General features: G+C 44.7%; 1 protein-coding gene across 1 annotated transcript in view; it reads right to left on the bottom strand.

The window, feature by feature from the left end:
* Window positions 1–1,152: 1,152 nt before the first annotated feature.
* The window catches only part of LOC128886324 (cell adhesion molecule 2-like), a 29,273-nt gene continuing 15,653 nt past the window's right edge, over window positions 1,153–14,772 (bottom strand). Inside the window, exons 2-5 of the mRNA XM_054141064.1 lie at window positions 13,038–13,243; window positions 7,234–7,462; window positions 5,603–5,902; window positions 1,153–3,542 (exon numbers count right to left, since the gene is read on the bottom strand). Coding sequence (XP_053997039.1) covers window positions 3,442–3,542; window positions 5,603–5,902; window positions 7,234–7,462; window positions 13,038–13,243 — 836 coding nt within the window. The 3' untranslated portion in view covers window positions 1,153–3,441. The remainder of the gene's footprint in view (window positions 3,543–5,602; window positions 5,903–7,233; window positions 7,463–13,037; window positions 13,244–14,772) is intronic.

The raw sequence follows: 14,772 nt of genomic DNA on the forward strand, positions 1-14,772 counted from the left end.
ATCACATCGAAACACACACAATTAGAGAGTGAAAACTGTCGTGTTGGCGAGTCGCCGCCAGAGTGGTTCCAGGCATCGGTGGTCAGTCAAGCCGTCCGCGGTGGTTTACGATTACGCTTTGTCCCTTTTCGACGTTAGCCCTTTCACGGAGTCACGCGCGCACGGAGTCGACGGGAAGCCTTTGAAAGGAAGGAAACATGTACAAAGTAGTAAAAAGTCCTTCAGGGCTCAGAGGGGGAAATTGTCGTCTAAAAGTTTTGCGGCACTCGATTCGCGGACCACCGATCGGGAGGGGCACAACAGTGATGGCCAAGTTCCATAACACGAATTTCGGAGCGTGATCATCTCTCATTTTCCTGGATCCGAGTTTATCAACTCAACGTTAATCATACGGAAACTGGATACCAGACCTGATCGTTAATTTTCAATTAGCTGGCCGGGCTATCGATCTTCAACCTACTCCGTTTAGCGAAGCTTTTGGTACGAGCATCGATACAATTTACAGGACCCGAAGTTTCTCGGTCAAAAACGAACGTAATTGAAATTTTAATATACAAATTACAAATTGTAAATATACCCTGTACGTTAGTCTCATCCGTTTCTCGTGTGTTTATTTATCTGTAAAGTAAACTTTTCCTCTAAGCTATTTATCTTATGTCGGATGAGTAGCAATTAAAAGAAGGACGACGTACCTAGAAAAGCAGTAGCTATTACTGTGCTAATGAAATTTAAGCAGAAATTCTTGTCAAAGCTCTCTGATATTACGCTCAACTGATCTCGACGAGCCCTCCCGAAGATGCTTCATCTTCGACGTCGAAAGGCGACTCGCCTCGGAACCACTCCGACTGCGATACCCGATTTCCACGCGGTAAACGCGATCGGCTCCGGTTTCAGGTGAGAGAGGGTTCGCGCACGCATTCACGCTCGCGTCGTCGGCGTGTAACTACCATCACCAGGCCCACAATTTATAATACAGACGTTTATGTACAGATTTCGTGTTTGTCCGTCGACGCTAATACCGGATCACCCAGGGTTCCGTCCTCGTTCGGTTATGCCAAGTGCTGTTTGCTCAAACCTAGCCCAGCCATAACCTAGACCCTCTCAGACATCTAGAAAGATCAGTCCCGCGACAAAACGGTGCATCCAAGACCTCTGATATTCTTGCTTTGGTTACAATGAGAACACAAAACGGAATGCATTGTATCACAACAGACCTTGTAAACTTTATACACTTTTAATTTGTTCTATTAGCTATCAGAATCTTTTGGAAATTCCTTACATCAAAGAAATCATTTCCACTCGACGAATTTGATTACCGAGGAGTCTAAAGTCAACAGAGACACCCGGTGAACGGTGTTAAAAATAATTAGGAAAATTCGTGGAAGTATCATCCGGTGCCGCGAATCGATAAGCTCTCGACAAACGAGCGGATGTCTGGAAATTAGAGCGCGACTGTTCCACGAATACCGCGTGCTCAAAACCCGATGATTATTTCGAGCGGTTCGGCAATAATAATATCCCGTAATTGTTTTCAATCGCGTAACGTTTGCAATTCCAACTGTTAATCGGCTGGAACGGATTTGCGCGCGTTTTTCGTCTGACAATGATGCACGCCCGACCGTGGAGGCTTAATGCGTTCACCTCCAATATTAACATTCGCATCGCGCGCGTATCTCTAGCGTGGAATGAATATTTTCTGCCCGAATTTCGGACTATGCATACTTCATCAACGCAGGCAGTCGGTTTAAGCATTGCTATTTGCAACAATACGCGTTTCGACCTATGCTTTTGGTCTTCTTCGACACGCGAAATTATAATCTAGGGCAATCATTATTTGTTTAAGTATATTTATTGAAGCTCGCCAAGAACAGAATATGTATACAACAAAATTGTGATCCTTTGGAGAAAGGCAAATTGTACGAATTGGGGAAAATACAAGCAAAGGAGCTTCTATACCATTTTCTTGATTTGATAAAAAAATGTATAAAGTTTTCAACAGAGCAGCTCGGATACTCACCTCAAAATGTTAAATTCAAGATAAACCATTGTCGAGGCAGTCTAGTTTGGGACCACAATCGACCACAAAGTGTTCAGACTTTCTCAACACGCTCTACCTCCAGCTAATCAATATTTGTACAGATCTGTTCGCGCACCCTGTCATCACCTATTCGAGTACGATGATGCTCGACTTACAGGTCGTCTGCCTCGACTGTGTTACGGATCTCGAGATTCGTCGAGGGGAAAAGTTTTGCTCGCGTTCCACTGTATCGAGTAGTCGAGTCACGTTTTATTTCCCACCTCGAATGCTGTCTCGCGCAACCTGCATCTCGGATTCGACCAGTCGTAAAAGCGCACACCGCGAGACGCTCGTTCCACGCTTTTACGGCACCCTGTAAATCGGTTTCCCTTGATGCGGATTATCGAACCAGATTATGGTCAACCCTTCACCAAACGAAACGAGGCGTCGAGAATAGCCCTGGTCCAATGGCCGCCACATGGCCGATATTAGCGTCGACGTTCCCTTAATAACTAAACGCTCTTCCGACCGAGATACGACTCTCGTCGGAGTTTCGCGACATGCATGCTCGTTAATCTCGATTCTCCAGCAACTGTCGCGGAATGTGAACCTCCCGCGTTCGCGACGAGTTCGCTGGAAACAAGTGAAGCTTTCGGACCTTCCGTGTCGCCAGAGATTGTCGACGAATCGGAATCGGCGCGATGGAGCCAGAGATGGGCAAAATTTTATTCGAATAAAATCAACCGCTAGCGATTCGCAAAGTTCGATTGAGTAGCTAAATGTTCATTTGCTCGTCGAGAAATACTTCGTTCCGTCGTTAAAATTCTAATTTTTATTTAACGGATGAACGTTTACCTTTCATTCGTCGTTCGACATTTTAATCTAGTCGAAAATTGTGTCCATCTCCAGACGGAGATGGCCAGAACGTAGAATTTTGTATCGAATATAGGCGACGTGTAACTCCGCGAAATAATCCCTTTATAGAGACTCCAATCGCAATGATGAAAAAAACAGATGACAATGGAAAACTGCGTACAGCTGCGAGAACGGTTTTATTCGATCATCGTGGAACGCAAACCTATCGCGTAATTCGGATTGCAGTTTTCGTTGGACAAACGACAAGTGATAAATTGATTATCTTTTATTCGTTATTCGAGAATTTCGCCCATTTCTGACGCGTCCAAGGATCGAAGCTGGGCGTCAGTTGCGCGAACAGCTAACTTTCGTTGGCGATACTCGATGCTTCGCGCACGATCACGCTCGACGTACAAGTGGAAAGCGTAGATCGGGCTATCGATTCGCCCCCGATCCTCTCGATCCTGGCAAACAGTGGCGCGCGCACTTAACGTGAACGTACCCCGACGAACTCGAACTCGGTCTAAGCGGCGTTGCAGCGACGCTCGATCGTGTCGTTCGACGTTCGTTTACACCGACGATATGTACAAAATGATCAGAGACACCAAAAGACAGCTCGAGGATAAAATGGGTCCCGCCGTTCCGGTCTGCATCGCCTCTGGTCGTTCGCCTGCAACAAAAGGTCACGCGCTCTTATCCTCGCGTTTCCTTTCAATTAGTATCGTTAACGTAGCACAGTCATCCACATTTTTTTATTAAATTTAATAAACAATGTCTTTTAGAAATGTCAAAGACGAAGTTATTTCTGAGCCTTGGAGTCGATCACTGTTGTAACAATATAGGTAATCGATCAAAATTCATTTAACTTTCCTAACGTCAATGATTCTACCATCCCATGGGGAAAATTCGAAGAAAATAGCACCAAAAATTCATCCAACCGTCGCGTTTCTCTTAGTATCAACGAGCACTTCGTTTCCAGAAGTTTTTCAAGAGGGAAGCGTAACTCCGTCGCCCGACTTTAACGAATCGAGCAGCTGCCAACTCGGAGAAAACAAGTTTCGTCACGGAAGATCTAACGCTTTTCGAGAGAAAAGACCGCGGGATTGTTTACGCTGCGGATGAAAAATATACCTAGCGAGGGGAGTCGTCTATTTCATATTCCCGGCCTCGAGAACCGCGAGGAGTCGTTTCGAGCGTAGTGTTTTCGAAAAGAACATTCGGGGAAACGGAAACGCAACGGGGAAGAACAACTCTCGAAACTTGGAGTCGCTGGAGATACAGTCGAGGTCAAAACTAAGCGAGCCAGCAGTGGAAGTTTTCATTCAAGTTTAATCTAAACAGTACCACCGGTGGATTCTTTGATGTATTTAAAAAGGTACAATTTCTTCTTAGCGATTTATTCACGTGAATGAGGAATTATTTAAAAGTAGTATTCGTGTACCTTCTATATTCCTTTCATACTTTCTTTACGCTATATGTCGTGCTCAAGCATATATTACATTTTAAAGTTCTAAACAGTAGCTTATCTTTCACTCGTTATCTGAAATTCCTGTCTTAATGAGAATTTCGTCCCACTCTGTTTCCAGCATGCCAGCGATATTTCTCAACGACCCTTCGGACAGCAGAGTTTCGACAGCTTCTTTCTTTCGTTAAACGTCGCCCGCGAGCGGTGAAGTATTTTATGCGACGGATCGAAATGCAATTTCCGCTCGATTTCGGTCCGGTCCGTGCAACGTCGTAAGAATTCCACGACCCGTGAACGTCGAAGTCCCCGTAATTTACATGGACAAATTTGTCGTCTTGCGATCGACTCGCCTCGTTGTTCGCCAGGAAACGTCGAGTTACGATTCGAAACGCCGACCAGGCATCGATCCACGACTGGCAAAGTATTTCAACTATTACATAAAAAAAAAAAAAAAAAAGGTAAAGCCGTGAAACTCTTGTCCCCCTATCTGTCCCGTGGAAATATGCGTCGTGCCATGTCGGACATTGCGAAAGTTGGCGTAGAAGAATGCTGATGAAAAATGCCAGGACGCGTTACAGTCGCGAGCGTAATAACGGAAACGACAGGAATTTCGTTTGAAACTGCGTTAACGAGGCTAATTTCCCAACGTGTTCGTATCGGGGAACGACGAAACACGACGACAAATATATTCACCGCGGCAAAGCTCGACTCCCACCGCGGCGCTCGAGACAACGTCGCTGAATAAATATGGCAGAACTTCGAGACTGCATAATTGCCAAGTTCTGATAGGCTGATCGCGTGGTCCCCGGACGCTTGCAAAATCTGGGATAGGGCAAGTGCCAGCGATACTGGTCAGAGATTTTCCATCTGTTGGCAAATCTGTCTAGGATTATTCTCGTTGGGAGGGGAATTCCTCCTGTATTGAATCAATGCGAATTAATTAATTGGTTCCACGTTGGACAATGTATATACTTGAGATATTTTTGCCAGACTCGATATTCATTTGCTCGCGATATTCTGAATTCCTACACAGTTTTCTACCAAGTTTAATTTAAAATCCTAATGACGTCTAACAAAAAGAAGCTCCCAATAAAGATACACCTCAACTCAACGACAACTACTATGTCCACGTCTCGCGATACATCTGCTTGGATTGATTTCCATGAAAATGAATATCGTATCGTTCCGTTATAGAAACAACGCCGTATCCAATGGTCACGATCGTCCAACTGTAACGTCACGTTGCCGCGCGTGTAAACACTCACCATTCAGGACATGGACTTTGATGGACGCCGTATTGGCATTGCTAGGTTTGCAGCTGTACTCCCCGGAGTCCGAGGGTTGCGCCGTCTGGATAAGGAGCCAAGAGGTGGTGATGTCGCCACCCTTTTCGGTTATCACCGAGACGCCGCCTCTGGGACTGTCGTAGCTCAAGACGTTCTCGTTGTAGTACCAAAAGATGTACGCTGGTGGCTCCGAACTGAAGTGTATGGCGCACGTCAAGTTTATCGTGCTCCCAGCTCCCACGTACAGATCTGGACCCCCCAGTATCGTCGCTGTCGGCACTACGATCAAGAACCAATTCCTTTTTTTCACCCTTTTCGACTGATAACAATTCATTCATTTTAGCTTTACAATGGCGAAACCTTCGCGAGGAGCAAGCAATATACTTGGTTTGCGGTAAAAAAAAGTATTATGGCGTTTCGTTCTGGATCACCATAACCATTTTTTATATACGACTTAGCCACTAATGTTAACGTTTTACTTACTTCACGTTACTTTTAATTCCCTAAGAAGCTTAATACGCCTCCAAAGAGGGGGACCACGCGACTTCCTCTCGTCCCGACAAACCAAGAATATTACTCCACGTTGTACTTCACATCTCGCAGCACTCTCGACTCGATCTCTAAATCAATGTATAGCGAAAGCTGTTCACGCGCGAGCGAACTCCAAGAAACGATACTCGACGAAGAGAAAAGACTCGGAGGATGCTTGGACGGATTCGTGGCGATTAACGAGCCGAAGCTTGTTACCGAGGCTCAAGATCATTGTAATTGAAATAATGAGGACGTCATCAACGACATCGCGCTCCCTGCAATTACGTACGGAAGCTCCCTCTTCGGGCGTCGTTAATGGACAAGTCGATACGTCGTCGAGCGGTCGCGCTGGATATGTCTAGATCGCTGTTGCGCAAAATGATTCGAGAGCAATCGAGAATCGGGAAACCGTAGGTACGTGCTTCGACGAATCCCTTCAAGGGGGAAGTGATATCGATATCAATCGCACTCATGGCGTGATTAGACGGTCTGTTCGGTGAACAACGTTTGTCGCGTGTAAATGGAAACACACCGAATCTGAGTAGCAAGAGTCTCCCATAATTAACCCTGTGTGGCACGAATATTGCCTTACCTTTAAAGAAATTAATTAGAGTAGCACTAGAACTAGACGACAGGTGAAAATAAATTCGATACGCTGTCTTACTGTCTTGACAAATCAACCAAGCCAATTTTCGGCAATAATTATGCAACGGAGGGTTAACTAGCGAGAGATTTCGTATTATTGGAAAGGTTATTTTTTGTCTACCGTTCCGCTTTGTTCAATGAAACGAAAAGATTTTAATTAAAGCGTGGTCTTTATAAGCCTAATTAGCAAAAGTCTTTGAAGGATTAGCGAGGGTCTAAGGCAGAGGTCGGTAAGCTTTTAAAGTCCCAGTAAAAATGTCAAGCTTTACAAGCCAAGGGTTACATTTAAAAATAACATTTTTATCTTGCATTTGATGGCTATCCAAAGTTCTTTATTCCCGAGATTCCCGGAACGGCGTTGTATTTAATTAAAAATCGTTCTCAACTTGCCGACCTCTGATCTAGTCCCTCGAGAATCGTTGAATGGAACTTACCGACGACATTTAAGCGAAACTCATGCGACTTGACGGGGATAGTGGAGATTTGACATTCGTAGAGTCCTTGGTCTCTCTCCTGCGCCCACTTTATGCAAAGAGTCCATTCAGACCACTCGCTATTTTGGCCTTTATTTTGTCCGTGGAGCGCTTGGAATCGTTGGTCGCTCGTGTAGGTATACGCCCCTGCTGTTAAAATGTGAATGTCCCTGTGCCTGACCCAGGAAACCTTTGCAAACGGAATTTCAAAGTGGAATCAATGATGGTTATCGATGGACGCTGAACAGAGTGCATTCAATAGCCGCGACTGATCGCTAAGTGAATTCGCTGACAACGAGATACGTTTGCGTTTGAACTTAAAACGGTATACTTGCTTTCAACTCTATCCGTTTGAAAACGGAATAGTTTTGATACTCTCCACATTTTAACTTTCAACGGGTCTCGTCATTTTTCATAAACTTTCTGAACTTTCCGCGTGTTTGTTTCTGTTTTTTGACCTCGCGTTCATAGTCGCTATTCTCTCTCGCGTACACAAAAGATGTGACTGTTTGTAACGATAAATGAATGCGATAGAGATTGCAACGCAGAGATAGCTTCCGTTTCGGAAATCAAATAAATTCTCTCTTTTCATTGGTATACGTATTTTGTTTGATAACATCGTTCAGCACGCGTTGTGGCTGTTACAGGAATGTAGTATTTTCAATCTATCGTCGAACACAACGCAACGCAAAAAGCACGCAACCATGTATGCAAAACTGTGAGAAAAAGCGTCAGACAATAGGTGAGAAAGCCTCGCTAAAGAGGACCACGCGAAAACAAAAGAAATAGTACCACAAATGTAAATGTAAAACAAATACATACGAATCGATCGTTTACTAGGTGTCGGAATATTTTTGATTAATATCGTAAAAGTATCGAAAATTATTTAACGCAACGAATATAGAGAATAAGTGGAAATAGATGTCTGTGTAACGGAACTAAATGTAAAATTAATTTACAATTATGCAAATGAACGTGGCGATATATATAATGGCGAAAACGTGAAACGTGCTATGAACGTTTAATCGAAAATTGCCGGCTCATAAACTTACTTTCACATTCGCTGTGTCGCCGTTTTACCTGATCTTTTGTTATTTGTTCATTGAAATTATACAGCACTGACAATTTTCGATTAAACGTCAACGCCGTGTCTCGTTTCCATTGTACACACGTTTATTTGAATAACTGCAAGTTAATTTTACATTTTATTTTATCGTGTATCGGCCTCTTCTGTGGCGAGGCAATACCACCTTGAATTCCTTTTTAAAAATGACACGGAACCAATTCTGTTCATTTCATAAATAATAAAGTTCGTCGGCTACGTGCAGTGAAACTGTAGGAATAATTGATAAATCACGAGAATGCATCACAGGGCGCAGCACGACCAACCGACCGAGTTCAAGTTTCAAAACAGACGACCTGTCGGGTTAATATTAATTTTGGACCAACTTCCGAGAGTCTGCGAGCAGAACAGTTCTCGGAGGACGAATGGTCGTCGACACCGAATCAATAGCGCAGAACCATCGTGTCGTTTCTCAGCGTTAAATATTTCTCAGAGGTGAGGTGCGAGGTCAGAAGTTCCGGCACGAGCGAGCTTCCGTCATCCGCAGAGGCCTCCTACGCCCGTCCGTGTAATACATAATTCGTTTCGACGAAGGAGACATTTAAACTTCGGCCCTGGTGAACTTCGACGTCTACGGGGACGACGGTAATTTCATCAGCGCGTGTGTATACGTGCACACGATTCTGGGGCTTTTACCAGCAACAGGAAAGTAATCTAGTAAACTACTTGGGAAGTCTGCGTTGGGAAACTAGCTGCCTTCCCAGCGACAGCGAGTTTACCCCGGATACCGAAACGGAAACACCGCAGGATTCGTCTATTTCTCCGTTTATGGCGAGTCGAAAGCTTGGGTCCGTGGGGTTCGTTGCTGGATAAAGTCGAGGAACGAACCGTTGAACATTCCCCCAAGATCATTCGAGATCCCATCGTCAGGGGGAGGAGAGGAGTTTTCACACCAACCGCCGTGCTGATAAGTACCAGTGCAATCTTCCAGGATCCACGGAGGATACACAGGAACGTTTCAGGAATCCGACAAATTCGGTTTGGCTCGAATTCGTTCTCGTTTTGTCAGAAATAATATCTGGACTGTGGGAAAACGCGCATTTTTCACGTTGCGTATGCTTTACATATTTTACACGAACGACAGATGAATAAACATGTCACGTATTTTGAACGGGTTTTGTATATTCCTCTCGCGATATCGGTTCTGTTTGCAGATATATATGAATCGTGAATTTCAATTCTCAATATTTCCACTTTAGGCGAGTATTCTCTTTCGTTGTATCGCTTCGAAAGAAGGAGAAAATTCATTGAAAGAAATAACCGAAGAATCACCAATCCAAACGTCTATATATTTTTCTGTTTCATCGTGGTATCCGCAAAGTCCTCCGCAGACGTCAGAGCTCCGCGGCGAAGAAATCATTTCGTTGCCTATTGGTGCGGGAAATTGACTTTTCCGTGGGAGAGCCATTAGCGGCGCCGATGAAAGAAGGTTTAAGTCGGATGATTGGTTCGTTCAGTTCCATAATCTAAATTGTTCGAGGCATGCAGCGCGAGATGTGCAACGTCGTTATTCGCGTTTAATCGGACATCAAATAAAGACTCCTCCGGATCTTCCGTTTACGAACCACTCTCGCATCTTGGCTCGCGAGGCGAAGCACTTTTAATTAGGCTCTGAACAGGGCCAGGAGGCGGCCGCTTAGAAATCACGACAAAGAGGCATCTAACTTTTTATTCGTTCGTGGAACGAAGTTCAAACTCTCTCCCATGGCGCGGGTGTTGAAGTTTTGTATTAACTTTGAACGTCTTTGACCCTGCCGGGGCTCCTTTTTTTAATATGACTTTGTCAGTTGCTGAAAGGCCGATCTCTGCAGAGAAACTTGGCTCGTAACACTGGGCGATATGGGCAAACGCGTAAACAATGAGAGAACAATGTTCGAAAATGGCCCTTATAAAACTCGATGGAAAAGACAAATTTTTTAACGCGTGTTCAAGAAGTCAGGAAAGGATTATTTTAATCTGTATCGGTATCTATACAAAGTTTGCGAAAGGTATCGTCGATAGTGTTTGAAAAAAAATTCTCAAAGTGGTACACCTTTCCAATATTCTAAATTAAACGCTTCCCCTCGGCAATCAAAAATGACCAATTCCAGAGGCCGTCTTTCGTTCTTTTACGGACTTGACGCGTACCAGAGAGCCAAACGAACGAGTTTGCATTAATAACCGATGGCGGAAGTTTGCAAATGACGCATGCCAGTCGCGCGGAGCACGCCCTAGCGAGCTTACGAGGCCTTTACGGTCGCTCGCCGATGCATCCGCCATAATTCATCCCTCGATGGAAACCGGAAAAGGCAGCTGTCTACCGATTACTTCGTAGTTGTGTATGTGTGCGCACGCCGTGTTGGCACCACTTAGCGTATTTACTCTTCCAAGTTTACGTCTCGTAACGTCTGGCCAGCCGTTGCTTCTACCGCTGCGACGGGAATACGGAGTAGTTTAACGCTCTCGAACTTGCCCATCGAGACGGCGAGGCTCCGAGACACGAGGGATGGAATGAAACTACGGAAGACGTCCAAAATGATGAATACCGAACGTTAAGCAAAACTGGTACAAGCGTAACTGCAAATAGACCATCGCGCATTGTCTGCCGCGCGAACTCGCCAACGTCCTTTTCTTTTTGCGCGAAACTTCGCAGCGCTGGCTATAATCATCCAATACTACTACGTTTGAGCGCAGCGTTCCAAATCGAAGGATCTACAGGCGTATAAACGTTAATTTGTACTTATTAATGTTCAATATATTTTAATAAAATGTTCTATTCCTCACGAAATGAATCTCCCATGCTCAAGTATAATCCTGGCGACTTTTTAAATGGCTCGTCAAGTATATTTAAGCAGATCTCTCGTCGAGTTCGCGGAACACGTTCGCAACTAGTGTCAATAATTCCGTTCGTAGGAAAATGAAACGCCGAAAGTGTCGTGGTACGATGCAAAGTGGCGAGAATCACGTATCGAGGAAATCCATGTGACCTGGCAATTCGGACGTCGAGCAAATGGAATTCCACGGCTGACGCGGGACAACGAATGAAATTAAGGGCACGTCTGCCCCCGACTGTATAATGAATTTACTTAATACGGTTTACACACTCCGAAATGCCGAAATTGAACGGCCTCGTTTCCACGTTCTACGCCCGTGTCTACAGTCGGTGCGATCCCGTGCATTTTCGCCGTGATCTCTGTCGCGCTCCTTCTTTAGCTGTAATCCTGTTTACCTGCGAGCTTTTCGCAACCGCGGAACTCGGCTGGGAGGCTGCCGGAATATTTAATGAGGAAAGAGTGCCACGATCGAAAAAAGTCGATGAACTGGGTGGGTTCTTTATCCCTGGCACAACTCGAAAGCAGGGTATCCCTTTCAAAGAATACGTTTTTGTCTCCGATACGCTTCGATAATACGGGAATAAAGTTATGAAAACTGTGCTCTACTTTTCGACTTCCTCGTCGATGAAGAATCACCCCCATTCTCGGTTGTACCGCCAATAACGGACCAGCGTGTAATCGAGGTCAACTTCATTTCGAGGTTTTCCCGGCATTTTAACCACAGTTACGAGAAATTCCAATCTCCGGACGATTACCGCGCAACGACAATGTCTTCTCCGCTCTCTATCCTGTAATTACGAACTTCAGAAGAAGTTCCAGCTCCGAGGCGTCCCAATAAGAAAAGTAGTCGCAGGTCCTCTCGAAGGTAAAGTTTCACCTATTTTTCTGAATATCGATCCGTAGGTTCGCGTTTCGATGGAATAGCGGGAATAATTCGATAGAAACGTTCTGGATGGCGTATGCTTTCGGAAACAATTGAATATTTTGGAACCTCCGAGAATTCTTCGAGCGAATTACCGCGTATTAGTGACGCAATAATCCGAGGCTGTGATCGCAAAGTCATAATTTGAGTAGCACCAGTACTCGGCTTGGCCGATTACTCTCGATCGACCGATACTTGTAACGGTGGTTCCACGAGCTGCGATAAAATTGAGTTTCCAGTTGCCTTGAAGGTCGATTAACGTCCAATCGAGCCCGGGTAACTCGATTATTTTCTGTAAATCGCTTTTCCTAAGGTCTTTACGGAGACTGGGTTTCCTCTCTTGGCAAAAGTATACCGCCCCCTTCGACGTAATTATCTTACCGCCACAAATTTGTCGAAACCCCGTACAATAACGTGGAGAAATCGCGGGAGCATTTTTCTGAAACATTCACCTGTCACCAGCAATTTTTCGCGATACACGCCGTCGTCGAGTTTGCTCGAATAGCTCGCAAACGGGGGTAAAAAGATTGGGAGGGAAACTCCTCGCGATGAAAAGCTACAAATTCGTTCTGAGTTCGATGAACGATACGTGACACATAATCTTAAGGTCTCGTCAAACAGGATAAAAGTTCTTCTCGATCGGAGCTGTGACGTTGGCGAGCGAACAGAACTTGAGGAAAAGATACACCGAAAAGTATACTAAAGTAAGTATACTTTCTATTAACTTGGAATAGAATCAATCTTTAACCCTTCGATCTTATTATAAGTTTTGATTCATTTGGCATAGTTTTGCGCATAGTAGTACCCCCGTATCATTTAGAACTGTCAGAAACAGTGTCTCACGTTTACCGGAAAGCTACAAATTCGTGTGGCGTTCGATCGACGATACGTAACGTAATAATCTTACGGTTTTGTCGCCGAGATTGCGGACCCGACACGTGAGATAAGCGGTCTTCCCTATCAGGGCTGTGACGTTGGTGTTCTGCGAGGAGTCGAACGTAGGCTCGGCATTCGACTTCACCGCAGAATCCACCAGCAGCTGATTTCGTGGTCTGTTCTGACTCGAGTGTCGATCCATGTTATCTATCGTGCGATCGCCTAAGCTGAGAGTATCTGCAACAGAGAAGAAGGAAGGTTCGGTTAAGATGGATTTCGACTAAACCATGTTTTCTCCATCGTCGACAAATAAAAGCACCCACTGTGAACAGGGTATCGATTCCACGGACGCTGTGTCCCATTGTGGGCGTAAATACACAACGTGTCCTTCCACTTTTCGTAAACATCCGAGTCGCTTTGACTTTGTTCCACCTAGGTATAAATACCGATGCTCGGTGGAATCCAGGACAGTCGGAGCCTCGCGGCGACCTTGCATATATCGAATCCTTATTTGTGTCACAGCTTCAATGACTACAAAGTTGGGGAACGTTCCGTTTGTCGTGTTCCAAGTTTGATACATTCAAAGCGATTCGAAGTGTCTCGAGCCTTCGATATGAACTCGATACATTTCGTTTGTATTTTTCCGATATATTATTCCGTAGTGCCACGAGACAATAGCTCGTTGTTATCGAACTTCCTTTAGCACCACATCGTTATACATCACCGGAATAGATTCGCGATTAGCTGTGTTTGCAACCCTAACGAAGAATACTACCGGTCAATCAACCACGAAATAATTTTAATCGTCGCGTATCGATACTTCCACGAACGTCTCAAATCGATTTAGTATAAAATGACACTATAATGAATAAAATGATCTAGCTGTACTAGTACTCGTACAATACCAATATTCGGTAATAATTACAACAAAACGAGACAAGTCCTTTACACCTATTGTATTAATTTCAACCAGCACTTGCGATAATATTTTATCGCGAGAACAGCGGTACATTACCATCCGTTCACGACATCGAGTCTATCGATTTCGATGTACCTATCTGTCCGTTAATTTCCCTCGTACTTTCCCTTTCGCTCGACTTATCGCACCCCCGATCTGCCTTGCTCCATTTGTTCTCCCCCGCCATCTTCTTTTACCGACTCATCCCATCATCTGCTGGTCATTCTTTCTTCCAATTGCACGCGCGTTTTACTGCTTAGAGAGAACGAGACGCATCGAAAAACAATTTCCAATGCAAGGTACAACTCCGATTTACAATGAATAAATAATAAATAAATGATCAAATTTGAGGGTTACGTTAACGCGTACATTATCTGTTCAAAAAGAACGACGAAACGGGAGGAGCTGTTGAAAGAAAGGTAATCCCAGGGACCCCTGTTAAGTGGCAAACCAATTTATCGTGTCACCTGAATACCCAATTACACGCGAAGTGTCCATAAAAGCGTTTCTCTTTGACGTCTCCGGGGCGTAGCGTCGCATCGTTGCACTTCGGCGAAGCTGAAGCGCAGAGAGAAGGAAGGATTCTTTAACGAGACACAACATAGCGAGAGGAAGAAGGGCCCTTGAGCGTATCTAGTTAAATAAGTTGTTAGGAGAGCACTGGAGGGAAGAATGGGAGGCGTTCTGAATAGGAAAGCGCGTACAGGGTTGCCTATAGCTCACCACTCGGGGAACCATAATAGCCGCAGGATGTAGCCATAGCCGGAAGGAGATTGGATGGAATTAGATTAGATCAGAGCTCATTACA

The sequence above is a fragment of the Hylaeus anthracinus genome, unplaced genomic scaffold (genome assembly GCF_026225885.1).
Source record: "Hylaeus anthracinus isolate JK02 unplaced genomic scaffold, UHH_iyHylAnth1.0_haploid 11982, whole genome shotgun sequence".
NCBI classification, from domain to species: Eukaryota; Metazoa; Arthropoda; class Insecta; order Hymenoptera; family Colletidae; genus Hylaeus; species Hylaeus anthracinus.